The sequence below is a fragment of the Eptatretus burgeri genome, chromosome 9, assembly GCF_056783735.1.
Source record: "Eptatretus burgeri isolate ZD-2024b chromosome 9, Ebu_testis_v1, whole genome shotgun sequence".
Lineage (NCBI taxonomy): Eukaryota > Metazoa > Chordata > Myxini > Myxiniformes > Myxinidae > Eptatretus > Eptatretus burgeri.
In genome coordinates, this window is record NC_140969.1 from 16,220,972 (window position 1) to 16,247,500 (window position 26,529).

Sequence of the window (26,529 nt, forward strand, 5' to 3'; positions counted from 1 at the left end):
CCAAGACCAGACCAATTGCTATCTGCAGCTTCAGGCAGTAGTTTGTAGTTTCTTCAGGGTGACGGCGATACTTACATACTCTTCGTCAAGACACTTTGGGCTCTTTATCATTCACCAATTAACACCAGCAATCGGATCCATCTGAGGTGCACTTTATGATGCAACTTCCTGGCAACGAAACATCAATCCGACAGTTTATAGTCCGGTAGGGAATTGACCCCGCACCAGACAGCTCAAAGATAATTGCACTACCTTTTGCACCATCCCGTTGCACATATGCATTAGCTTACTAATGGTGGTTGCTGGGGCACCACAAAAAGTTTGCATGTAATAGTTTGATCAGCTACTTCCTGTTATCTGTTCTGTTTTTCCTTGTTAGTACAATTCCTTCCCTTGCCATTACTTTCTGTGGAGGCCTGGTGTTCGCTTAACAGTTAAAGTGGCTGATTTAAGATGTTAGTGTCTTGAGTTCAAGTCAGGAGGCTTTACAGAGGTATGTTCCTCTCTCAAAATTTGGATCTTATTGTGATTTTGTGCATCTGGCAAGGAGCTTGAACCTATCGGCAATTTATTTTGGGACAAAAAGCCTGGCGTTGGCTTGGCGGTTCGGGTGGCTGGGCCCCATCGGCTGCTGTATTAACATCAGGCAGGTTGACTCAGCCTGTCGTCCTTCCGAGGTTGGCAAAATGAGTACCAGCTCACTGGTAAGAGGGGCACTGTGTTAGCGGCATACCTGCACCCCCAGAAAATGATGCAGCCAAGCAGCCACTGGCTGCATACAAATAAACAAGTAAAACTTTCTGTGGCCGCCCATGCATCTGTCCGAAAATACACACACACACTCTTGTGTGCAGCCTGTGGCTGCTGGTTGCATCATTGGTGAGGGAAGCAGTGCCCCTATTACCAGTACACTGGTGCCCATTTCTCCTCCCTCAGAAGGATGACAGGCTGAGTCAACCCCACCTGGTTTTATTTCAGAAGCCAATGGGGCTCAAACTCAGGACGCTATGATCCCAAGCCAGCCGCCCTAATGGCCAAGCCAATGCCAGGCTTTTTGTCCTAAAATGAATTGTTGATAGGTACAAGCTCCTTTCCAGATGCACAAAATCACAACAAGATCCAAATTTTGAGAGAGGAACATACGTACCTCTGAAACCCCTCCCGGCCAACTTAGATTAGGTTCCCCTCGAGATCCCCATCTGCAAAACCAAACACCGGCCCACACCCATGAGGAGCGTGCATGTGTTTGGTTAGGTGTGCACACCTACCTCTGTACATTGTTTATTTTCTTAATGTCCCCTTTCACCTACAACTATACATCTCAAAGGTGGCTCATCTACAAATAAATTTCCTCCCCCTCGCCTCCCAATTTCACACAAAATCCCATTGCTGTCGGGTTGTTGAAGGTGCTTGGTTGGCTGTTCCCTACGCTGATGCATGACCACTCTCCGGACCTGTTTCATCATGGGTTGTTCGATCGTGCTGCGATGATGGAGATGCGGAGCACACTCGACGGGCACAACTGCTTCTTTCTGCGTCTCGCCGTCCTTGCTAATTGTTATTCCTTGAGTTGCAGTGCAACTCGCAATGAACCGGGCATGCAGAATCGAGCTGGAAGAAAGTACTCTGTCAAATGCAAGGGGAGCACGGACTCGCATCATGCGCATCCAAAAGCGCTGCTGCTTTGACCCTTGTAATTGTGTTTTTAGCCTTACATCCCTGGGTTATTTACAATCACTTTCAATTAGCAACCAACGTACAGTCTCCTTCACTTGGCTTTTCACACAATACGTTGCATCATGGTATCTTGATCAATGAACCCATAGCCGGACTAAGGGCACGCCGTGCTAGCAAATGCAGGGAATTAAGATATTGCTCATTATAGATCATCACGTGACATCAGGGCCAAAATAAAAAATAAAAAAATTAAAACCAGTACAGCAGAATTATGAAGCATAAAGTGATTGGGATATCAATAACACCTGTGACAATCCGATTTCCCACCGAAACGTATTGGCACCAAATGCCTCTCACTGCCCTATGATTTAATCACAACTATGATTTAATCGTGCAGTGGTGTTGGTCACTCAAAAACAATGCGTTGGAGCGTGCAAGTCAGAACTTCAACCATCACTAAAACACAGAATCCCAAATAGGACGAATAACTTCCGAGAAGGGATTTTATTTTTTTTCTCTCATTAGTGGAGATACATTTGTAACCTGAGACCGGGCATTCGCGCAAACGGTCACAAAATTGCAACAACATGGACTTGGTGCTGACCGCCGGCAGATACTCGTCTGCGCTGTTTCAACCGCCCAGGCAGGGCCGAGAGCTTTACTTGATCCTAATTAACATGAGCCTTCAGCCTCCGACTTCCAGTCTTCCCCGTCGGACGGATGGGAAGAGCGATACAAGGAGGCGAGTGGGCGCGACGAGAGCATCGCATTGCTCAAACTTCTGGGCGCTAATAGTCACAAAGCGTTCGACACGGGGGTAGCTGGGGGGGTTATGAGAGGGAGGAGGAGCAACAGCAAGAGATGAAAACGTCGTGAGACGATGCTAGCATCACAATGATGCCTCTAATCCCTGAGTAGCTCACATGTGGTATTGGCAAGATTCCCCACCGAGTAGCACCTGGTGAACGAAACACCATTTATCTCATCTGTACACGAACATGCTCATACACTCGGTGAAACAGATCGACATTTCATTTCGGAGTTCTAAGGTTCCCAAACTTAAAATCGATATTTCAGAACTATTCGCAACACAGTCCGAAGCGAACCAATGTCTCTTATGATGGCCTCCCCCCCCCCAAACACTTCTTCCTCCCCTGAGCAGAACAAGAGTAACGACCCAACCACAAATGCCACAAACAATATTGCTCATATCTAGGGTGTTCTTCCAGGTCTCTTTGAAGGAGAGCATTTTTTTTTTTTTTGAACATGCAAGTATCTTTTTGAACTCGTCACATTAACATGAACCTGCTGAAAACTTTTAACTGCGTCTTCACATTGCTTACAGTAGGATGACATTTACAGGAAAATGTGCTCAAGCCATCTGATGATTCACAGTGACTGCGAAAGTGCCCTGCGAGGTAGGAGGGCATAGAACGATAAAACATTCACAGAGAGCTGAAATGGCCTCCCTCTCTGTCCCTCTCTCTCTCTCGCCATTGTAAATGCGATCTCATTGCGAGGCAGCGAAAGCCATTAACGCAGGCGGTTCTGCCGATGAGGTCCATGCCCGACGGGTAGGCAGAGGCTGCACTCGGGGCTCGTTCATCTCATCCGGAATCCCTGCACGACGAGCGTACGGCATGAGCTCCGTGCATGCGTGCGTGCCACGGTGAAGCATTTTCATTTTCTGATTCTGTGCAGCAAGCTCGTACTCGGAATTTCGGGCACACCCGGGCACTCAAACACGTCGCAGATTCCTCTCCTGTTGGCATCTGACCCTGCATCAACGGGCTTTCAAGTCGCTACGTTTCGGGGTTAATCCCCGTGGTTAATGCCGATAATTAACAACATCTTCAGTGTGAAGTAAGGGCCAAGAAAAAAAAAACCCCACTCGGGTTGCCGGATGTGATGGAACGGCGGTGGTTTGGAAGCTTCTTGAGTATGCTCAAGGTTGAAGCAAACAGCACGGCACAGTCATGGCTCACAACATTAAACGATGAAAGTGTTTCCTTCAGAAGGGAAGTGGGGTGTGAAGGTTGGAGGTAGGGATGGTGGGGTAGGCTGGTTGGGATGAGGTAGGTAGGGCAGTGATGGCTTTGGATGACTAATATGCTTGGATTTTTTGGAGTGTTGTTAGTACAAGTTGGCTTACGCTCGTGGTATTGGAAGAGTGCTGTTAGTTCGTGCGAGAGGTTTGGGAATGGTACTGTGGATATGCGGTGCGTGGTTGGGGAGAGTGGTGTTGGCACTGGTTGTCACTTTGGGACATTTGGGACAGTGCTGTACTTTTAGGATGGGTGATGTTGACGCCTCAGCATCTGCATGTGGAGGGTGATCTTGGTATGTCTCTCTGTGCATGTGGACGGTGATCTTGGTATGTCTCTCTGTGCATGTGGACGGTGATCTTGGCATGTCTCTCTGTGCATGTGGAGGGTGATCGTGGCATGTCTCTCTGTGCATGTGGAGGGTGATCTTGGTATGTCTCTCTGTACATGTGGAGGGTGATCTTGGTATGTCTCTCTGTGCATGTGGACGGTGATCTTGGTATGTCTCTCTGTGCATGTGGACGGTGATCTTGGCATGTCTCTCTGTGCATGTGGAGGGTGATCTTGGCATGTCTCTCTGTGCATGTGGAGGGTGATCTTGGCACGTCTCTGTGCATGTGGACGGTGATCTTGGTATGTCTCTCTGTGCATGTGGACGGTGATCTTGGCACGTCTCTGTGCATGTGGACGGTGATCTTGGTATGTCTCTCTGTACATGTGGAGGGTGATCTTGGTATGTCTCTCTGTGCATGTGGAGGGTGATCTTGGCATGTCTCTCTGTGCATGTGGACGGTGATCTTGGCATGTCTCTCTGTGCATGTGGAGGGTGATCTTGGCACGTCTCTGTGCATGTGGACGGTGATCTTGGCATGTCTCTCTGTGCATGTGGAGAGTGATCTTGGCATGTCTCTCTGTACATGTTGAGGGTGATCTTGGCACGTCTCTGTGCATGTGGACGGTTATCTTGGCATGTCTCTCTGTGCATGTGGAGAGTGATCTTGGCATGTCTCTCTGTACATGTTGAGGGTGATCTTGGCACGTCTCTGTGCATGTGGACGGTGATCTTGGCACGTCTCTCTGTGGATGTGGACGGTGATCTTGGTATGTCTCTCTGTGCATGTGGAGAGTGATCTTGGTATGTCTCTCTGTGCATGTGGACGGTGATCTTGGCATGTCTCTCTGTGCATGTGGAGGGTGATCTTGGCACGTCTCTGTACATGTGGAGGGTGATCTTGGCATGTCTCTCTGTACATGTGGACAGTGATCTTGGCATGTCTCTCTGTGCATGTGGACGGTGATCTTGGCACGTCTCTCTGTGCATGTGGACGGTGATCTTAGCACGTCTCTCTGTGCATGTGGACGGTGATCTTAGCACGTCTCTCTGTGCATGTGGAGGGTGATCTTGGCATGTCTCTCTGTGCATGTGGACGGTGATCTTGGCATGTCTCTCTGTGCATGTGGAGAGTGATCTTGGCATGTCTCTCTGTGCATGTGGAGAGTGATCTTGGTATGTCTCTCTGTGCATGTGGACGGTGATCTTGGCATGTCTCTCTGTGCATGTGGAGGGTGATCTTGGCACGTCTCTGTACATGTGGAGGGTGATCTTGGCATGTCTCTCTGTACATGTGGACAGTGATCTTGGCATGTCTCTCTGTGCATGTGGACGGTGATCTTGGCACGTCTCTCTGTGCATGTGGACGGTGATCTTAGCACGTCTCTCTGTGCATGTGGACGGTGATCTTAGCACGTCTCTCTGTGCATGTGGAGGGTGATCTTGGCATGTCTCTCTGTGCATGTGGAGGGTGATCGTGGCATGTCATGCTACGTGTTTGGGGAGGGAGCTGTTGACATGTAAAGTTGTCCATTTGTGGAGGGTGCTGTTGTTGTTGTGTATTTGGGGAGGGTGTTGTTTGTGCATGTTGTACTTTAGGGGAGGGTGTTGTTTGTGCATGCTGTGCATTTGGGAACGGTGTTGTTTGTGCATTTGGGGTGGATGTTGCTTGTGCATTCTGTGCATTTGGGAAGTGTTGTTTGTGCTTTTGGGGAAGGTGCTGTTGGCACATGTTGTGAATTTGTATAGGGTGCTATTTCTGCTTGTTGTGCATTTGGGGAGGGTGCTGTTGGTGCCTGTTGTGCATTTGTGGAGGGTGCTGCTTGTGCATGTTGTGCATTTGGGGAGGGACCTGTTGGTGCCTGTTGTGCATTTGGGAAGGTGTTGTTTGTGCATTTGGGGAAGGTGTTGTTTGTGCATGTCATGCATTTGGGGAGGATGTTGCTTATGCATGTTGTGCATTTTGGGAGGGTGCTGTTGGCACATGTGTATTTGTGGAGGGTGCTGTTGGTGCATGCTGTCCAGCTGGAGAAGGTGCTGTTATAATGCATGCTGTCATCTGGATGGGGTGCTGTTGTTACATGCTGTGCACTTGGGGAGTGTGCTGTTGACATGTAACGTTGTCCATCTGGAGAGGGTGATCTTAGCATGTCAGCCTGTGCATGCGTAGGGTGATCTTGGCATGTCATGTGATGTGTTTGGGGAGGGCGATGTTGACATGTAATTTTGTCCATTTGGTGAGGATGCTGTTGTTGCTTGCTATGCATTTGGGGAGGGTGCTGTTAATGTATGAGGGGAATTTGGGGAGGGTGCTGTTGGTGCATGCTCGGCATTTGGTGTGGGTGTTTTTGGTGCATGCTTGGCATTTGGAGTGTGTGCTGTTGGCACATCCTTTGCATTTGGAGAGGGTGCTGTGAATGTATGAGGGGAATTTGGGGAGGGTGCTGTTGGTGCATCCTCGGCATTTGGTGTGTGTGTGCTGGTGGGGCATGCTGGGCATTTGGGGAGGGTGCTGTTGGTGCATTTGGAAAGGGTGTTGTTGGTGTATGAAGTGCATTTGGGGTGGGTGTTTTTGGTGCATGCTTGGCATTTGGAGTGTGTGCTGTTGGCACATCCTTTGCATTTGGAGAGGGTGCTGTGAATGTATGAGGGGAATTTGGGGAGGGTGCTGTTGGTGCATGCTCGGCATTTGGTGTGTGTGCTGGTGGGGCATGCTGGGAATTTGGGGAGGGTGCTGTTGGTGCATTTGGAGAGGGTGCTGTTGGGGTGTGCTGTGCATTTGGGGAGAGCACTGTTTGTACAACTGGCATCTCCCATGAATTCAGGATATTTAGTGCAGGGTGGAAGGAACCAACGGTTTGCTGCAGGTATTTAGAGATATGTTTCCATCTATGGAGGATTTTAAAGGTTGTGGTGATAATAAATATTTGGAACAATTAGGTTCTCCAAAGTAGCTGGGACACCGAAAGTTTTTTTTCTCTCTCAGATGGGGGTTCGACAGCCAGCAAGCACTCTGAGCATTTGACTAACTTTTAGGAAAGGCTCCATTCTCACGTCCGAAGAGAGTTTGTCCTCTCCGGTATACGCAAGATTGTACACAAGCTCCAATCAACTTGTAAAATAAAATATTTCACAATGGGATTACCTGCCTCTCTCTGTGAAGCTATTTTGTGCTTTGTTCTGGTTAATCCATTGCTGACAGCAACACGCTCCATCTCCAGGCTCGTTTGCCATTCCAACTTCAAGCTCCAATCTTCTTTCAATTGGACAAAGCTTTTTCTCCTCTATCAACACTTTCCCATGCCGTAATCACCATATTGCCAATACGTACATATGTGTGCACAATATCATTAACGTATGTGTATATATATATATATATATATATATATATATATATATATATATATATATATATATATATATATATATATATATATATATATATATATATATATATATATATATAGGATGTCACAAAAAAATACAACTTTTAAAATGCTTCGTTTGATCCTAAAAAAGCAGTAATTTTGTCACTAATGCTTCATTTCTTGTTGCAGAGACCCTGAAGTTTATTTTGATACCAAGCAAGCGCCAGAAAAATGCCAAGACTGACCGTACAACAACGGACGAAAATTGTTGAACTTTGGCACCAGACAAAAAGTGTCATACAGGTGCAACGTCTTTACTCGAGACATTTCGGTATCCACTTGCGCCATGCACCAAACTTTCGGACAATAAAGTGCACCATCGCAAAGTTTACCAATGTGGGAACCATCTGTGACCTTCACAAGGGTCACAGTGGTCGGAAGAGGACAGGTCGTAGTGAAGAAAATGTGGAAATGGTGAGACAGGCGGTCGTTCAGAGTCCAAAAAAATCGATTCGACGACTTTCTGCCGAGACAAACATTCATAAGAGCACCGTTCAGAGGATCCTTCACCAACACATTAATGCCTTTCCATACAAAATTCAAACGGAAACGGTACTTACTGATCAACAGAAACGCAAACGACTAGATTTTGCAAATTGGTTCTCAGGAAAGTTGGAGGAAGATGCAGACTTCCTCAAAAAACTTCACAAGATGGACGAATGCCATGCTCACTTGTCCTGGGAGGAAAACAAGCAAAACTTTCGGTACTGGGGAACTGAAAATCCTGGTAATGCATCAACTGAACTGGTGCCTCAATCTGTACTCAAAGTCACCATGTGGGTGGCGGTTGGTTGGTATGGGATAATTGGTCCATGCTTCTTTGAAGATGACCAGGGACGCACTTGCACGGTAAACCAGAGGAACTATCGTGAAATGATTCAGGAATTATATCTGCCTGAACTACGTACTCAGGCCCGTAGGAGAAAAACCTGATCCAAATGAGAAGCCAGTGGTTCCAACAGGATGGGGCACTGCCCCATACAGCCAGGGAAACAAGGCGTTTTCTCAACCAACATTTTGAGGGCCGCTTTATCTCCCTCTACGAAGATGTTGAGTGGCCACTGTATTCCCCTGACCTTACTCCTCCAGACTTCTTCTTGTGAGGGTATCTCAAGGACAGGATCTATGGAAACCCTCGGCCTCAGACTCTTGATCAGCTGAAGGAAAACATCTACTGAGAAATCCAGAACATTCCTCAGGAAACGTTTCTCAAAGTGATGGAGAACATGACAACGCGTTTGCAGACAGTGATCGGACAACGTGGAGCCTACGTCGAACATGTGGTCGAAAAGACAACGACGATTCTATACCAAAATTTAAATTTTGGTGGCAATTTTGACATTGGTACAATAAACTTCAACCTTTCAGCTTTCTATCCAGCCATATATCTTTTTTTTAAATATATGTTATGACCATCCTCTTTGCAGATGAAAAGTTGTATATTATTTTGGGACACCCTGTATATATACACATACAGAGTTAAGGCTCATAGAAGAGCTAGTGCACTGAATTGATCAGGATGTAACAGGGTAAAATGAATAAAAGAGACATTGGTGGGGGGGGGGTGGGGGGCACCAATAGTGGAGTTGAAGGGGGAGACTTCGAGAAACAGTGGGTGTGTGGCGGAATGGGGGCAGGAAAGCACGCATGGGGTGAACAGGATGGCTACAGAAGGAAACTCAGAAAAACTGGAAACCTGGAAGAAGGAGGGCTTGGGGTTGGGTGGATGAACGAGGGGAGAAAAGTTCTTCTTAAAAAAAAATATTGAATAGGGTTTTGTGTGTGTATATGTTTAGTTCTTCTTCCTCCTCTTCCTCTTCAATGGCCACCATTATCCCACCTTTCTTGTGGGGTCAGCTGGGGGAAGCTTGGCCCGAGTTGTCACAAACCAGCGGGCCAAGCCTGACATTCGGCTAGTTAAGGCAGGAATTTGTAATTTGTTCAGGGTTCCGGCGATAGCTCGCCTACTCTGTGCAAAGGACACCGTGGGATCTTAAGTCCACCAATGAATTCTGGCAGACTGGACGCCCGTCTAACGTTTATCCAAGGGACGGCACACAGATTAATGAATCACCCACCTGTGAAACAAACACCGAACTGACAGTTTATAGCTGGGTCGGGAATCAAACCCAGTCTCGACAACTTAGAGGCGAGTGTGCCAATAATAGGCCATCCCAAATATTTTTGGGCCATCCCATCCCATAGGCCCTCCCAAATTTAAACAAAACATGTTGACTTCTGACCAGGTAGATAGAATTACTGAATAGTGAGACTAACGCGTGAGTATGTCGAGGGCTGTGAACTCGAATATGGATGTGCCGATTGTGATCGATAACAAAAGTGCGAGAGTTACAAGAGTTGCAAAAAGAGGACACGCGCCTGTAGTTTGCGAGCACGTGGGATGTGCTTGCTGGCTACAAGACAAAAAGAATTGCCGCACATTGTCTATGCTACGAGCCATCGGGGATTGGATGTGCGAGGTCTCTGCCGGAGGAGAGGGAGAGAGGTTGTCGAGTGCGGGTTTACGGGCAATAAACTCGAGGCCGGTTCCAAAATGCTCACGCCTGCTCCCGACAAAGTCGTACCGGTTTGGAGGCAAGCACGAGCGCAGACGTTCCCACATGCACGGATGCTCCCCTGATGCTCGGTGGAGCTCGTCGACGACACGTCCAAGTAATACCAAATCGCTCCGTGCCCTCCGAGCCCGTCATGCCATTGTGTGGAGACTTTGGCAAGGTGAGATAGCAGAGTCCACAGGGAGATAGTGCAACCGTCTGTGCTGCTGCACACGCAAGGGCGAACAAGTGAGAACTGGAAGAAAAAAAAAAGGACCAAAAAAGAACGGGTAATCCATGAGCCGTAAAGCTGTACCGAAGTAGCAAACAAGACAGCGGCCGAGCGTGAAATACGGGCACGATCCGGGGCTGTGCCTGCGAGTGTCAAGATAAACAAAAAAATGCACAACACACTCACAATCACACACACACACACACACACCTTAAACGTAGCTCCACTGCGCACGAGTCGGATGGCATGCAGAGCTCAGAATAAGACTGGGATCTCATGTTAACCCCCAATTACGACATCTCGTCCTCCCATCAAAAGCATCCAAAAATTATTTTTTGTAAAAACCCTGAATGACATCGTTAATTAGTTCAGGAAGAATGAAGCAACCACACAATCCTCTGATAAATTCCTCCTTCCAAAGGTATAGAAGAAGCTTCTGCGTAGCGTCTTCACCTTCTCTACTCCTTTGCCCTCCCCGACAGTCAAACCCACTTGCAATTGTTCTCCAGTCCAATTCCACCCACACTTGCTCATTTTGTTCCGCATCGTGTAGTTTACGCTCTCTTACCACCAGTCCCGCATGTTTGTACAACTATCAATTCATATTCACCTCCTCGGTCAATGCAGTGTGTGTGTGTGTGTGTGTGTGTGTGTGTGTTCTGAGTCTCTAGTTGTGTCGTATTCACACTTGCCTTGCTCAATTTGTGCCCATTGTGCCCAGGAAGGAGATGTGCACCAGTTTGTCCGTCACTGGTCATTTTCCCCATTGTACACATCGTCCCATGAACTCATCATGCGGAGCGTTTAGTCCAACAAACATCTTTTTCCTCCAATTATGAATGATGACCACAATCGGGGGGTGTTTCGGTGAGTTGTTTCGGGTCGTTTTCCCCGTTTACAGACTGAAGGTAGTTTACGTAAGTTGAATGTGTACCATAAAAGCGCGATGCACGAACGATGCATTTACATTGTTATTATTTCGCCCTTAATTGAAATGAATTTGCCTCGGGAGTGCAGTTTGGTTTGATTAGTGCGCGGCCAAACCCTTGTGTAATACGCTGGAAGTAACTTGTGTTATGTGTATATATATATATATATATATATATATATATATATATATATATATATATATATATATATATACACAAACATATATATATATATATATATATATATATACAAACATATATAAATATATAAATATATATATATATATATATATATATATATATATATATATATACACAAACATATATAAATACATATATATAAACATATATATATATATATATATATATATATATATATATATATATATATATATATATATATATATATATATATATACATATACACACACATACATTCATACATATATATATATATATATATATATATATCCGAGTGTGAAGACGACGATGTCAGCCCCGTCAAGGTGACGAAGCGCAATGGTAAACGAGCAATCCTTGCTAATCTGGAGGGGATCACGGCTGGGGACATTGAGGCGCTCCGACGGACCACGTGTCATCTCGCCGAACCAGCGGGACCGACGGCCACGGATAAATACGAGAGCACGACCAGAGAGGGTTCACCGAATCATCGCTGGCAGGTGAGCACGCAAGAAGCGACGCCTCTTACCTGGAACGTCATGGGTCCGGGGCTTGAGAATGAGAGCGGCTTTCAGGATGTCTTGGAGAGAGAGAGCGGTGGTCGGGCTGGGCCCGGGTGGATATCGGCGATCGTGCGGGACTCTGAGACGGATCGAGCAGGTGCGACGCCGGACAGCGTCACCGAGTGCTCCCCCTGCTCCGGACTCCTCTGGGTTTTGGTGGAAACTCGCGCTTGATCCTCAATACTTCAACAAAATGTCATCGTTTGTTCCGGACTGTACAGAGTCGTCCGGTGGAAATCTGCGCAGTTCGGTGTCGAAGCCCTGGACCCGGGACCCGGGACCAGGGACGAGTGACGGCGAAACCGGGAGGGCAGGGCTTGGGGCGGTGGTCCGGGCTCTGTCGCTGCGCTCGTGGCGTCGTGGGACTGAGGGTGTGACGGCGCCTCGGTGGGAGGAGGACGAGATGGTCGAAGCTCGAGACTTGCGGAGAGAGAGTGTGTGGGGTGGGGGGGAAGGAGCGGAGAGGTAGGGAGGACGAAGGGGTGGGGAAAATGGTGAAGAGGGTGGGTGGGATGAGGAAAGGCTTGAGAGGAAAGCAGCGGATTTGGAGAAAGGGCGGGAAGGATCACAAAGTGATACAAAAATAAATTAAAAAAGGGACTTGGAATACAAGGGATTCAGAACCGATCGTGAGCGACGAGATGAAGCAGCGAACGGGAGATGAGGTTACTGCGGTGAGGTTATGGATGTGGAGGGGCGGGAGAGCGAGGTTAGGGAAGTGAGGAGGGAGGGGTTATGAAAATGAATGAATGAAAGAGTGGAGATGTAGTTATGGAAGAGGAAGTGGAGGTGGGGAGGAGGTAATGGACATTAGGGGGGGGGTGGCTTGTGGATGCAAAAGAGAGAAGATGAAGGGGGAGGTTATGGATGCAAAGGAGGTTGTGGAGTGGAAGAGGGGTTGTGGTGTAGAAGAGGGGTTGTGGTGTAGAAGAGGGGTTGTAGAGTAGAAGAAGGGGTTGTGGTGTCGAAGAGGGGTTGTGGTGTCGAAGAGGGGTTGTGGTGTCGAAGAGGGGTTGTGGTGTTGCAGAGGGGGGTTTTGAGTGAAAGAGGGGTTGTGGAGGAGGAGGGAGGTTGTGAGAGTGGGGGAGGGAGGGGCGGGGGAGATTGTGAGAGTGGGGGGTGCAGGGGAGATTGTGAGAGGGGGGCAGGGGTGAGGGGAGATTGTGGTAGTGTAAGAGGATGACTAAGGTTGTGGGGTATGGGGTTGAGGGAGAGGATGGGTAAGGTTGTGGGAGAGGAAGGAGAGGGGTAATTGTTTGTGGGAGAGGAGAAGAGAGGGGTAATTGTTTGTGGGAGAGGAGAGGGGTAATTGTTTGTGAGAGAGGAAGGAGAGGGTAATTGTTTGTGAGAGAGGAGGAGCAGGGGTAAGGTTGTGGGAGAGGAGAGGAGGGGCAGGGGTAAGGTTGTGGGAGAGGAGAGGAGGGGCAGGGGTAAGGTTGTGGAAGAGGAGAGGAGGGGCAGGGGTAAGGTTGTGGGAGAGGACGGCGGGAGTAAGTTTGTGGGAGATGAGAGGAAGAGCAGGGCTAAGTTTGTGGGAGAGGAGGAGCAGGGGTAAGGTTGTGGGAGAGGAGGGGAAGGTCGAGTGGAAGGGGGATCATTGTGTGAGAGGAGGTTGTGGAGTGGTTGAGGATGAAGAAAGTTGTGGATAAGGAGGAGGAGGAGGGGTAAGGTAATGAAACGGAGTGAAAGGCATTGAACAACACAATCCAAAATCAGCAACGAGACAACAAAACGGTTTCAATCCAATGGAGAAGCTACGAAGACAGGTAGGATCACCTCAACTACAGGTACTGAACGTACACCTGCCTCGATGTTGTCGAACCTGGGTTCGAATCCCGACCCGGCTATAAACTGTCATCCCGGTGTTTCACAGGCAGGTGATTCATCAATGTGTGTGCCGTACCTCGGATGGACGATAAACTTGGCATCCCATCTGCCGGAATTATTTGGTGGACCTTAAAGATCCCACGGTGTCCTACGCAAAGAGGAGGCGAGCTATCGCCGGCACCCTGAACAAATTACAAATTTCTGCTCTGATTATAACCAGAAAGGAAACGGCGAACCCCCCAATTACCAGGGTTGGTATAAAAGTTAGTGGAGTCCGGTGTATAATTAAATTTAAATTTAATTAAGATTTTAAAGGTTGTGGGAAAAAAATGTCAGTCTTACCACCGTTGATGCAGTGTCTTTTACACCACCTTATCTAACATATCACATTGGTTCTTTGTGCCTGTTGTTTGTGTTCTTTGTGACGTCCTTAAAACCAGGAAGTTTCCTGTTTGGAATGATTTGAAATTTTGTTTGACTGAGACAGGCAGACAGAGTAAAAAGTTATCCGACTCCTCTCTGCACATGTACAATTGGGACAAATTCAGAGCCAAAGTTGCTCCTGTTAAACGACAGGTTTCAACATATAGCATTCAATTGAAATAAAGTTATTCCTCGATCAGAGACTGACTTTGTGGATGGACAGAGAGACAAAGTGAACCAATTGGTTAACCCTACGCAATACAAGGCTGCAGGTTGCAGCATTGGCTGAGGATGTGCTTGTGCTGCTGATGCAGTGCCTCCTGTAGGTCAGAGCAGGAATTTGGAACGTGTACATAATTCCGGTAATAGCTCACCGACTCTTCACAAAGGACACCATGGGATCTTTATCATCCACTTGCTTATGCTGGCAGATGGGACACCAGTGTAACGTCCATCCGAGGGACAGCACACCTGTGTTGATGACCCCCCCCCCCCCACCTGCCTGTGAAACACCAGGTTGAGATTCGAACCCAGGCTACGCAGATTAGAGACGAGTGTGCATACCTCTTGGCCATCCTGTTACCTCTCATAACTAAACTCGTTTATTCACAAAACCGACAATGAGGAGAAACCATTTTCTCATGGGATGGATGTTTCCGTTTGCCTCCAGTGTGGACCTCTTTTGGCCCAGCACAGGATATCACTCTCGGTGGATTTTATCAACTGAAGGTCGATAAGAGGATGTTAACCACCAAGAGAAGATGTGCAGCTGACGTTTTGAACCTGAGCCCTTCCTCAGAGCGTCAAAGGCTCTCACTCCCTATTTGCTCTCTAATGAAAAGCTCTGGCTTCCTCTGACGTTAAACACTCTTGCTCTGATGAAGGGCTAATGCTCAAAACGTTAACGGCTCCTTGCTCCCTACCCCAAGTCAGTTACACTTACTCTTATCTGCCTTCAGTTAATAAAATTAATCAACTTGTCTGCCACCGCAGACCAACGTGAGCCTTCACTAAGACGAATATTCTGTTGTATCATTCTTAATTGCCTCGTTTGTCAAGAACCTCTTGCCCCCTTGGTGCTCTTTTATACGAATGTCGTTCCCAGGCAACCACTGCCACATTGTGTGGCCTATCAATCCGAAACTTCAACAAAACTGTTTGCACGGCGTTGGCTAAACAGTTAGGGTCCTGAATTCAAGCCCCATTTCCTGCTAAATTAACACCAGATGGGGTTGACTCAACCTGTGTTCATGGTGTATTTCAACAACATGACAAGGGCTCAAACTCAAGACTTCCATCCATCCATCCATCCATCCATACATCAGGACCATACTCTGTGCAGAGCATTGGTGCTGCCTAAGCAGTCTCCTTGGCGATTGAGCACAATCCTGGACGGGTCACCACTCCGACACACAGGATACCAGCAAGCGGGCACTCATTTTCCCAACCTCAGAAGGATGGCAGGCAGAGTCAACGCCACCTGGTATTAATTCAACAGGTAAGTGGGATTTGAACTCAGGATTCTTGGATCCCAAGCCCACCACCCTAACCATGAAGCCAACACCAGGCTTTGTTTCTCGATATACCCTACTGTATTTCCCAAAGAGTCCTCAAGAATATCAGGAACAAGATGGTGTCATCACTGCATGGACGTGGTGCGCGGTCCGACGGGCATCGCTTCGCCGCGGGTTAATATCTGAAAGCTTGATGATGGTCGCAGGGCACCTTATTAACCTTAGGCCTCATGCCTTACAGCTGCAGGGGGGAGGGAGGTAAAGCCTGCGGCTGGGGAAACCTTTCATTTATACTGCGCACGCACACATCAGAAAATGCAGCCCACAATTATACCCAAGGGGAAATGACCCAAGAGGCCTTGCGATCAATTCCCGGTGGACCGACCGCTCTAATCCTCAGGGGTAGATGTTATAGACAACGTGACATTTCTATGGTTCGGAAACAACATGGCCGAAAACGCAACGGAAGTGTCAAGAAAATAGTCATGATAATCCATGATAACCACAAGCGAGATGATGAGAGGAGCATATTGGCCGGAAGAGCGGCGAAAAACGAGACGATGGCGACGTATGTGACGAGCTTGCAGATATGCTCAGAGATTTCCAGCTTTACCCTCTTGCTCTCTCAGCCAGGACAAAATTATTGACAACGAAAGGCCTTGCGGTTCACAATTCATGTCTGCTTGTACACCATTAGGAATGACAGACAGTCTGTCTCTCTCTCTGTCTCTCTGTCTCTCTTTTTCTTTCTTTTTCTTTCTTTCTTTCTTTCTTTCTTTTCTACAACATAGGAGTCTGGCCTATCATCAGAGAAAACATTTTCCAGTAAGTATACATGCGGGTTCAACTTGACGTGGTGAGCCACAAAATGGAGATGAATGCAACTGGAACTTTGACCTCGATGGTTTACCGGTGAACATCATACGCTGAGTTCCGAAGGCCAGTGACAGATTTTCGTTTCCAGTATATGATTCACTGAAAGTTTTACTCCAATTCCCGTAGATACTCTCCAGATCTTCTGTTTCCAGTAATATCAAGAGATCGTCTCCAGAATGACGTGCTACGGATTGCTTTCTTCATGTTCGATGTACAAGTACTGTCAAGATACATACCTTCTCCTCCCACCATCGCCCACACTCAACTCGAGCACAACTACCAAACCACTCCTGATGATCCAGAAAAATGGTCGCTTTGCATTAAGGAAAATCTACATATTACGTACACAGTGGAGAGAAATTGAGAGTAAGGAATGAATAGGGCCCTTTGGGATTCCTATTTTAGTACATGGGGCTGGTGCAATGGTCGAGGTATGCATACAGCCTGGGTTTGAATCCCTACCTTGCTATAAACTGTCATCTCGGTGTTTTACAGGCAGGGTGATTAATCAATGTGCGTGCAGTTCCTCGGATGGATGTTGTTCTTCTTGCGTATGGCAGCTTGGATGCCGGGTAGCTATCATTTAGTTTGGGCGCAACTATGCCACTGATGCTGTGCCCCTCTACCAGTACACTGGTACTCATTTCGCCGACCTCGGAAGGATGACGGGCCAAGTCAACCGCACCTGGTGTTAATTCAGCGACGAACGATAATTGAACTCAAGACCCTAAGATCCCAAACCAGCAAATCTAACCACGAAGGCAACACCAAGCTTGGATGAACGTTGGACGTGCAGCAAAGCCGGCATTAGTTGGTGGACGTTAAAGATCCCACAGTGCTCTTCGCGGAGTAGCGAGCCAGCACCAGAATCTTGAACAAATTCCAAATTCCTGCCCCAACTTCCCGAGTCAGAGTGGTGACCCGACCAGGACTGTAGCCTTGTTACTGTTTCGGCAACACCAACGCTCTGCAGAGAGCATGGTACACCATGATGATTATTTTAGTGCATGGCTCATGATGCTTTATGGATGCCAGGTTCAAATCTCATTTATTTGATTTGTTAGTCATCTATGATCATCCTTGTGAATCATGTAAAATTATTCTCATGCTCTTTTTCTGCATGATGTACGTACAAGCTCCTCAATAAGCCTTATTCGAGGTTTTAAAAAAACATAGACAGAGGGTAGAAGAGAATGGAAGGAGGGGGACAGAAGGGAAAGTCCAAGGGAGTTTTGGGGAGGTAGTTGTAAAAGGATGTGTTGAGTGCAAGTTTGAAAAATGTATCAATTTCCTGATGCAATATGGAAGTGGAACCTCAGTCTGAATACCTCGTTACTAATTTCCATGAAAAAAAAGAAAATTTAGCATAAACATAGGAAAAAAAAACAATGCTGAAGATTTTGCCATCCCTTCCACACTGTCCCTCTCAATAGACTGAGTGACCTTTTTTTCTGCTGAAACAATATCTCACACAGTATACAGAAGAATATTTATTCGTTTTGGTTTGTTTTGACGTCTGACCTCTGCATATGAACCAAACAGCTGTGTTGTTCCAAATTCAAACTGAACTAGAAGATAAGTTCTATTGAGTGTGAAGGATAGGTGTGATGGAAGGGAGCAGCAAAGGGCAAAATGCATTCCTGCAATCATACCTGCCCTGATAGCCTGCAGTATTGTCGTGGAGCTCCAGGAAGAGAATACCTCGACCTCCATGTCTTCATACACATCTTCCTTTCTGTTTCAGTGAACGATGAGATGAAGATTTCAAGCATAAAGTCGAGTTGAAGATTTGCCCTCTCCAGCATTGACAGCAATTACCACAATAAAACAGCTGCCTCTCCCACAGCTTCTTTCCTGCTGATCTTTTTTTTACAATTCCCCCGATGCCTTGAATTAACATATAACATCTTTTTTTTCAATTTGTGATGGAAGAAATGACTGTTGAAGTGGATAAAAGAGAAATGCGTTTTGTCCTTCCTATGTCCTCTACTCGGCCACAAACCCACCGCTGCAGTTTATCCCTATTAGATTTATCGCATACCGTTGCTTGCAAATATTTGTGTTCAAATTTGATGAAAATTTTGATTCACATCGCTAAAGACACCTTATCTATCAAATACATAAAGCTCTTTCTAATCACTGACTGACTGATTCACTGACTGACTGATTCACTCACTGACTGATATTAAAGATCGCTACCTTCCGGGTAATGTGGAAAGCTGAAATTTTGCATGCCGATGGACATCGAAGTCGATACACAGGGAAAAAAAAATCACAGAATCGTCGGAAAACATCCATAAATGAAAATAAATAAATGAAAAAATAAAATGTAGGTGAGTGACCCAAAAACAATGGGGGAAACACAGTTCATATGCTTATCCAATATGTGTTGGCATACCCTAAGAGTATATATGTATGTGTAACTGGAGATAACAGTTGGATGCACCATAACGATCACAAGAGTAAGAGATGGTCAATGGAGTACCACCACAAAGGATCACGAGTCCTGACTTGGCACCATCAAATTTTCATCTCTTTCCAAACTTGAGGAACATCTTCATGGAGAACATTTTTCTAATGACTATCATGTCAAAGCTGCTGTGAAGTGCTGGTTCGGTCAATAGGGACACAGTTCTATTGTAGCAGCATCACAAAATTACTTGAACATTGGCAAAAATGTGTGGGTGGACCATCGTGGTGATTATGTTGAGAAATAAATATATGCACCATGGTAGAATAAAGATTGATGTTCTAATATCTCTTTGTTTCAAAAGGATATCTTTACATGCCTGGTGTTGGCTTAATGGTTGGGGTGGTGGGCTTGGATTCCAAGAATCCTGAGTTCAAATCCCACTTGGCTGTTGAATTAATACTACGTGGGGTTGACTCTGCCTGTCATCCTTCTTAGGTTGGCAAAATGAGTGCCAGCTTGCTGGTATCCTGTGTTGGAGTGGTGATATGTCCAGGATTGTGCCCAATAGCCAAGGAGACGACTTCGGCAGCACCAATTCTCTGCACGGAGTCTGGTCCCAATGGATGGATGGAGGTATTTTCTTCGTCTATCAATTTCTTTGAACGTTCTTCCCTGCCAACCTTTTTTGGGGGGGGGGGGGGAAATGCCTTTTTTTCCTACCTGAATGCATTTTGCATTGGGGATAAAACAGGGATCTTGATGATGAATTCAAGTCAGGATACAATTCTTAAGTTATCCATGGAAACATATTTGCTTTCAAGCACAAGGTTGACCAGCGCCTTGACATGCAGTGGCAAATACAATTTGGTGCGGGATCAGGAGAGTAATGAAGGTACTTTAGATCCTAACTCTTGAGATTCATGACTGTCAGCGTACATCGGCTTTTCAATTTGAATATAGGAACATGTATGACTTATCCAAAACGTGTCGAGCTCAAAGGTATGGTCCATTGGATTGTGCTCTACAAAATACTACCTTTTATAGTCCATGGAAATGGCCATGTATTTTGAATCTGATGAAGTTCGAAAAAGGTTTTCACTGTTTAGCAGATGCTTCCCCTTGAGCATTTCCCTACTCGAATTGGTCCTTTACAGTATCCTGAATAAATAACATTGTCCACCCCCCATTTCTCCCCACACCCATTGTTTGTCTGTCTCCCTCTGTCTTGTCCCTCAGCTCTGCTATTGGTGTTGCCCCCCCCACCACCACCCCACCCCTCTCTCTGCTGTTCCTTCTGTCCTGTTGCGTCCTGATTTATTCAGTGTACTCGCACGAGCTCTTCCATGAGCCTCGACTATGTATCCAAAAAAAGTGTCTTCATGAACACGGAGAAATGTTTCTTCTCCCTCGTAAAATCCAGGCAGATCAATATTTGAAGTACATATACTCAATGGCAAAGTTGATTCGTGAACATTTAATGAAAGGATCATGAAAGTGAGGTTCAGGAAGCAGTTGGGTTGAATGGGTACTACAGCTTCACGTTTGCAGTTTTCATTACAATGAATGAATAATTATAATGAACGGTCAATTTTGAAGAATGGCTACGATTCAAATCAAGTCAAACTTTCCAAAGTAGATAAAACTGGTATCAATGGTATGTTTTATGGAAGGCCATCTTTCAAAGACTCCAGTGTCATGAACACCTTTCCAAGATCAACACTTTCAATGAAACTTTATCCACCTAAGATGACAATCTTAAATGAACCTCCTGAAACTTCAACCACCCATCCCATTCCTCTTTCTTCTTGAATGCAAACAGTAGCACCTTGCAAAAGCAAAAGTTGTTATACATTCATGGACTCAGCTCCCCATCAAAAATGCAGGAAGATACCTCAAACCAGAAAGGGAACTGGTGAGCATAAGAACTGCAGAAAACAATTTGGCGTGAAGGAGAAAATGGGGGTGAAGCACGCCAGAGACAAATTTAAAGGAACTCAACATAAGAAGTATAGAAGGCAAGAGAGATTGCAAGTTGGACGAAGGGAAATTGAATATCCGTGCACTCATTAGGTGATGTCTTCGCCTGACAATCACGCTGCCTTGGGGAACAGCGGGACAGACGCCAAACCGATTGCCAACACGCACGGCCGTGCCGCATGCTACTCACACCCACTTACCTTTCTCTCTCTCTCCTTTTCCACTGCCTGCTACCCAATATTGCATCATCACATCAAGTTCCCAGGTTGATAAATGTCAGAATAGACTTGTTCCACACACATGCACATGCTTCCTTTCACAGCTTCAAAATTACTATGGATAAAATCTCTTATTCTCTTCAATCTTCGAAATATTTCTGCTGACAAGAAAAAGGGAAAAATGTAAAATATGGAATAACTTACTAATCAACAAAACACATGCAATAATTGTTGAGGCCAGATGTAAAGGACTTTTAGAAAGACCATGTCTTCGGATATCAAGCACACCGATTGTGCAGACTCTTCATCTCCAAATGTCAAAACCTTTTCATCAAAGCTCTTCAACCACAGTTAGACTGGCCCTCAAAATGAGACCTCAAACTTGAAATATGAGAACTCAATATTGGTATCCCATTCAACTTACAAAGCAGCAAAGTTTCTCAAATATGTTTTTAAAAACTAGATGTCAATAGATATGGTTTGATCAAAGTTGAATCGAATGCAGTTTTTGGCAAATGCTTTAGTTGCAACAGTTAATATAGGGCCATTTCAAATCTTGAATTCGGACTGATTTTGGACCAGGTGGCAAATGTTGTATGAAAACTTTAGCAAGCTTTACATAATTGGAGCCATGCCAGTCCAAACCAGATCCTTCAGACATATATAAATATGTGTGTATATCTATATATATATATATATATATATATATATATATATATATATATATATATATATATATATATATATATATATATATATATATATATATACATAAAATAAATGTATTACATAAAGCTCTTTCCAACCACTGACTGACTGACTCAATGAATGATATTAAAGATCGGTACCTTCCAGGTGACAAAGAAAGCTGAAATTTTGTGTGCTGAAAAAAAATCACAGAATCGTCGGACAACATCCATTAATGAAAATATAAAAAAATGAAAACAAAAAAATGAAAAAATGCAGGTGAGTTACCTGAGACAATGAGGAACACCGGAATTTTGTGTGCCGATGGACATCGAAGTCGATACATCGGAAAAAAAAATTCACAGAATCGTCTGACAACATCCGTAAATGAAAAGATAAATGAAAATAAAGAAACAATTAAATGAAAAATCAAAGGTAGCTGAGTGACCCGGGACAATGGGGACGGTTCCTACGCTTACACAATGTCTAAGCACACCCCGTCCGAGCAGTGTTAGTCTCCGGACGCGTCCGAGTGGTGTTCGTCTCCAGACGCATCTGGGAGGTGTTCATCTCCGGACGTGTCTGGGCGGTGTTTGTCTCCAGACAGATTGGCTGCTGATGCGTCCAGGCGGTATTTATGTCTGGACGGGAGTTTGTCTCCAGGCCGTTTTTATACTATGACTGGTAGAAAATGGATTTTAGACATTATGTAAATGATGCAAAATCATTTTGATAAGATGGTATGAATCATAGTTATTGCTCTACCACATGTCTGCCTTCCCTTCCTCTCACCTCACACTGCCTTCCCTTCCTCTCACCTCACACTGTCTTCCCTTCCCCCAATATACACATATGCATATACATCTATATATATATATATATATATATATATATATATATATATATATATATATATATATATATATATATATATATTGTGACGTCCACGGGACTTGAACAGTCCCGCCAACGTAGAATGAGCCGAAACGATGGAGGCGGTTTATTTATTTATAACCCAAATATGGCGGTTCTAATCGCTCTACCGCAAACGGGACGAGGAAGGTGGCACGAGTCACTTTTCACTGAGTTGATGATGTTTATTTGTTTTTACTATTAACCAGAAATAACAAGACTCGGCAAGAAAAGGGATCCGGGGCGATTCGACGGGATGGTGTGGGATCGGGCGTGGGGAAAAACACAGACAATTCCAATGAATATACAGATCTCAAACCCTCTAAGGCGCCAAGCACACACACACACACACACACACAACGTACTATTTCTGGTGGTCAGGCTGGACCGTGGTGTGGACGCAACTGTCCCCGGATCGGCGTCGGACGAGCTGGCCTTGCTCTCGTCAGGGGGGCAGGAGAAACCGTGGTGCTGTCGACCTCCTGGTCTTGGCCCAAGTCCGCTCACAGCCGCCAGGGAACCAGTTCTGGCACCAAGTTGCGAGCAGGAGAGGGAGGCAGGTCCGCCCGCCGTTCGACCCCGCACTCCGAGTCAGCAGAACCCCAGAGCCAACCAAGGTGAGGCACGAGGCTCAGCAAGGCTCCAAGACACGATGAAGAACACGATCGAATCAGCACAACAACAAGGACGCTCCCCGCGCAACAGCCTCCACACCAAAAAAAACACGATCTTTTTGTCCCGATCTTCTTCCTCTTCCTTTTCGACCCCGAACAGAACATTTTTATCCTCCTGTCCTCGTCACTTCCAATCGAGCCGTTTATTGGCCCACCGCCGTCGCCTTCTGCCAATCGTGATCACGGGGCGGAGCCATCCGCTGCACTGTCCTGTGACGTCACGGCCAGTCTCCAGAGAATACCAAAAGGGGTTTACGCAGACACACTTACCCTATCCCGTGTCCCTATCTAATTACGTGACAATTATCATTTCCCCCCTTGAAGAAATGAACATTTACTAGACAACTTATCACCACTGAATTGCTACTTATTACATCGAGATCCTGGTAAACTCGAACAGCATGGCATACCTAATTAAACATCCTAATTACCCTTTGAATGCATACCCCCCCTCAAACGTAACACTGCCCCCTCCTCTGGTACCGCAGCTCCTGCAAGGTATATCACAGGTGCTACCGTACCAGCCTTAACACTTACTGACTCACACCTAATTAACCTAACGAAATAAAGTTAGAGGGGCAATGGGCAGCGAGTCGCAGCGAACTTACCTATCCTGCTTAATGTACTACCCCCTTATGGCCTTATCCTCGCCTAAACAATCATTCGTTTTTTTATTTTATTTTATTTTATTTTATCACATGAGAGCACTGAGCGAAGTTGCACTCCATCTTCTGGATCATCGTTCTTGCCCAGCACTCTTCCAGTGATCTGGCTAGGGGAAACAAAAGGTTCCACAAAAACACAACACTTATACTTTACATTCCTACTCTAAGCCTTAACGACACTATTCACAGGATATTTACACTTGACCGCCTCCCCCAGTGGATGCTAATAGACCCAGCGTTACCTGGGGAGCCAATTTTCAAATTTGCTTGCCCCAAAATTATGCGGACATCATGCCCTTGCTGCACATGTCAAGTTGTGCGGGATCGAGTGGGACTCACACATCTTCACAACACTCACACCATGGTCATCATCACATTTCTAGGTCATGGTCCTCATTTTAATCATGCAGGCTGAATCCCGTCGTGGCCGTGGGGTGGGTGACAACAAGATGATGGGGGCATCTCAGGTGCAACCATGCCCACAGGTAAGCTTTAGTCCAACCCGGACGTTTCTCCGCCACGCTCCCTTTGATTCCCTCCCCCCTGGTAGCCATCAGCTCTAACCCCGTACAACACTCTGGAAGGGGTCTCACTGGCTCCTCTGGCCTTCCTGGGTCGCCAAGGTCCTACGCGCCTTGGTCGCCCAACCAGACCCTCTCCCAGTTGCCTCCAGACACTGTCACCATTAGCCACCAGGTGGTGAATCTCCTTGAAGGGGGTCGCAATTCACGCTCACCGTGAGCTTCAGCAATCCCTGTGGACAAGCACATCATCCCCACCCACAAAACCCACATGACTCCCCCACCCCATCGGCCTTACATGTGACACCTGCATTTCTAACACTTCACCGACCATGACCTTCCCTGTTACCACACCATGTCCAATAAAAAATCAATGTGTGCACCATACATTTCACTTCTTAACTTAAAACAACTCACACAGCACTTCTCACCCGATCCACGCACCAGCCATTGGACAGCCACTTGTGCCCGCTTTGTTACCAATTACCCACTGTCCCGATTGTCACTCTAAAACCCAGCAGAACTTACAAACACAAGCCAATTTTCCCACAATTAATTTTTTTTTTTTTAACCAAAGGAGGCACTTCGCCACTATCTCAGCAGCCGAGCATGGCCCTATATGCTCAGCCCAATCTAGTCTCCCCGACCCCCGAAAGTGATTTCCGGACTCGACCTATGTAAGGGCACCTCGGATAGACCTGGCGGTTCAGCAGGAGGATTCATCCTCTGAAGCATTTGGGTAATGCCAATTTCTCCCAGCCCCCCTCCCTGATCCTGAATCTCCGCCTGTCGGATCGTCACCGATGGCCTCTCGGGCACCTGGCCCGGCCAACTCCACGAGGCCAGCCTGGCCGCGCACTCGGCCGCTCGGTGAACGGTGGGTGGGTCCTGTAACTCCACTAGCGCTCGGACCTCATGATCAGGAAGAGCAGCTAAAAATTTCTCGAGTGCCAGTCTGTCCCATGCCTCCACTGTAAGGTCCCGATACGCGATCCTGACTGATTGTTAAATGTCCTGTGCCAGCTCCTGCACTGTCTCACCCGGCTTTAATCTGCGGTGCTGGAGCTGAGCCCGCACCAGATCACAGTTTGCCGCGAACCCAAACCGACGGCTCAACGCCTCGCAAATGTGGGTGCTGGTCAACATCCCTCCGCGATCACGTTTAACACATCTGCGGCTGGTCCCCGCAACGTTGCCACCAAATTCCCTGTACGTTCCCGCTCATTCCACCCGTTTAGTCGGGAAATGCACTCAAATTGCGTCAGAAAAGCTTCAACGCTCCCTGACCCGTCAAAATTTACCAGGGGGATCACTTTTACGGTGGCCCGCTTCTCAGTTTCTCCCTTGTCCGAATCCAGCCCAGGGATCAAACACCCTTGTGGCTGCGTATCCAATTTCGGAGCCCACTGTGGCCAAAGATGTTTTGTGGTGAGGGTCTCATGGGTCAATTTTGCCTCCTGTTCCAAACGTTGAATGGACCGATTCACCTCTTCCCGCAGGATCTTCTGGGCCCGCACAACCTCCTCCAAGGCTCCGTCGCGAGTTTGTAGCTGCTCCTCAACCAACCCGGACACTCTACTTACAAAAGACGGCTCTACCAGGCCTTTATCCAAGACTTCATCTTGGCTCATAATTTTATCTTGTTCGTCCAAACGAGCCTCCAATCCTTTTACCTCCTCCGCCAAATTCATCCCTTGCTTCCTCAGCTCTCCCCACTCTTCAACTTGCAGCTGCATACGAGCATCCACACAGGCACGATGACGTTCCAGGCTTTCATCCACTTTATCAACCCGAATGTTCGTTGCATCAATTTTATCTACCAATTTTTTTCGTATATTTTCCCCCTCCACTGTAATTCTACCTTTGTTTCCTCCAATCTATC

The 26,529-nt window shown here is 46.5% G+C and overlaps 2 protein-coding genes across 5 annotated transcripts in view; one reads left to right on the forward strand and one right to left on the reverse strand.

Moving 5' to 3' along the window:
- Positions 1–12,371, reverse strand: part of LOC147019616 (leucine-rich repeat transmembrane protein FLRT3-like) — a 269,981-nt gene extending 257,610 nt beyond the window's left edge. For 3 of the 4 annotated variants that reach the window (XM_085894170.1, XM_085894172.1, XM_085894173.1), the window contains exons 1-2: positions 11,907–12,371; positions 10,067–10,263 (exon numbers count right to left, since the gene is read on the reverse strand). The gene's annotated coding sequence lies outside the window, so the exon portion shown is untranslated. The remainder of the gene's footprint in view (positions 1–10,066; positions 10,264–11,906) is intronic. The other variant, XM_085894169.1, reaches the window with a different exon arrangement.
- LOC147019620 (uncharacterized) overlaps positions 10,191–26,529 on the forward strand; it is a 21,160-nt gene continuing 4,821 nt past the window's right edge. The window contains exons 1-3 of the mRNA XM_085893756.1: positions 10,191–10,217; positions 11,674–11,877; positions 19,489–19,626. Coding sequence (XP_085749882.1) covers positions 10,191–10,217; positions 11,674–11,877; positions 19,489–19,626 — 369 coding nt within the window. The remainder of the gene's footprint in view (positions 10,218–11,673; positions 11,878–19,488; positions 19,627–26,529) is intronic.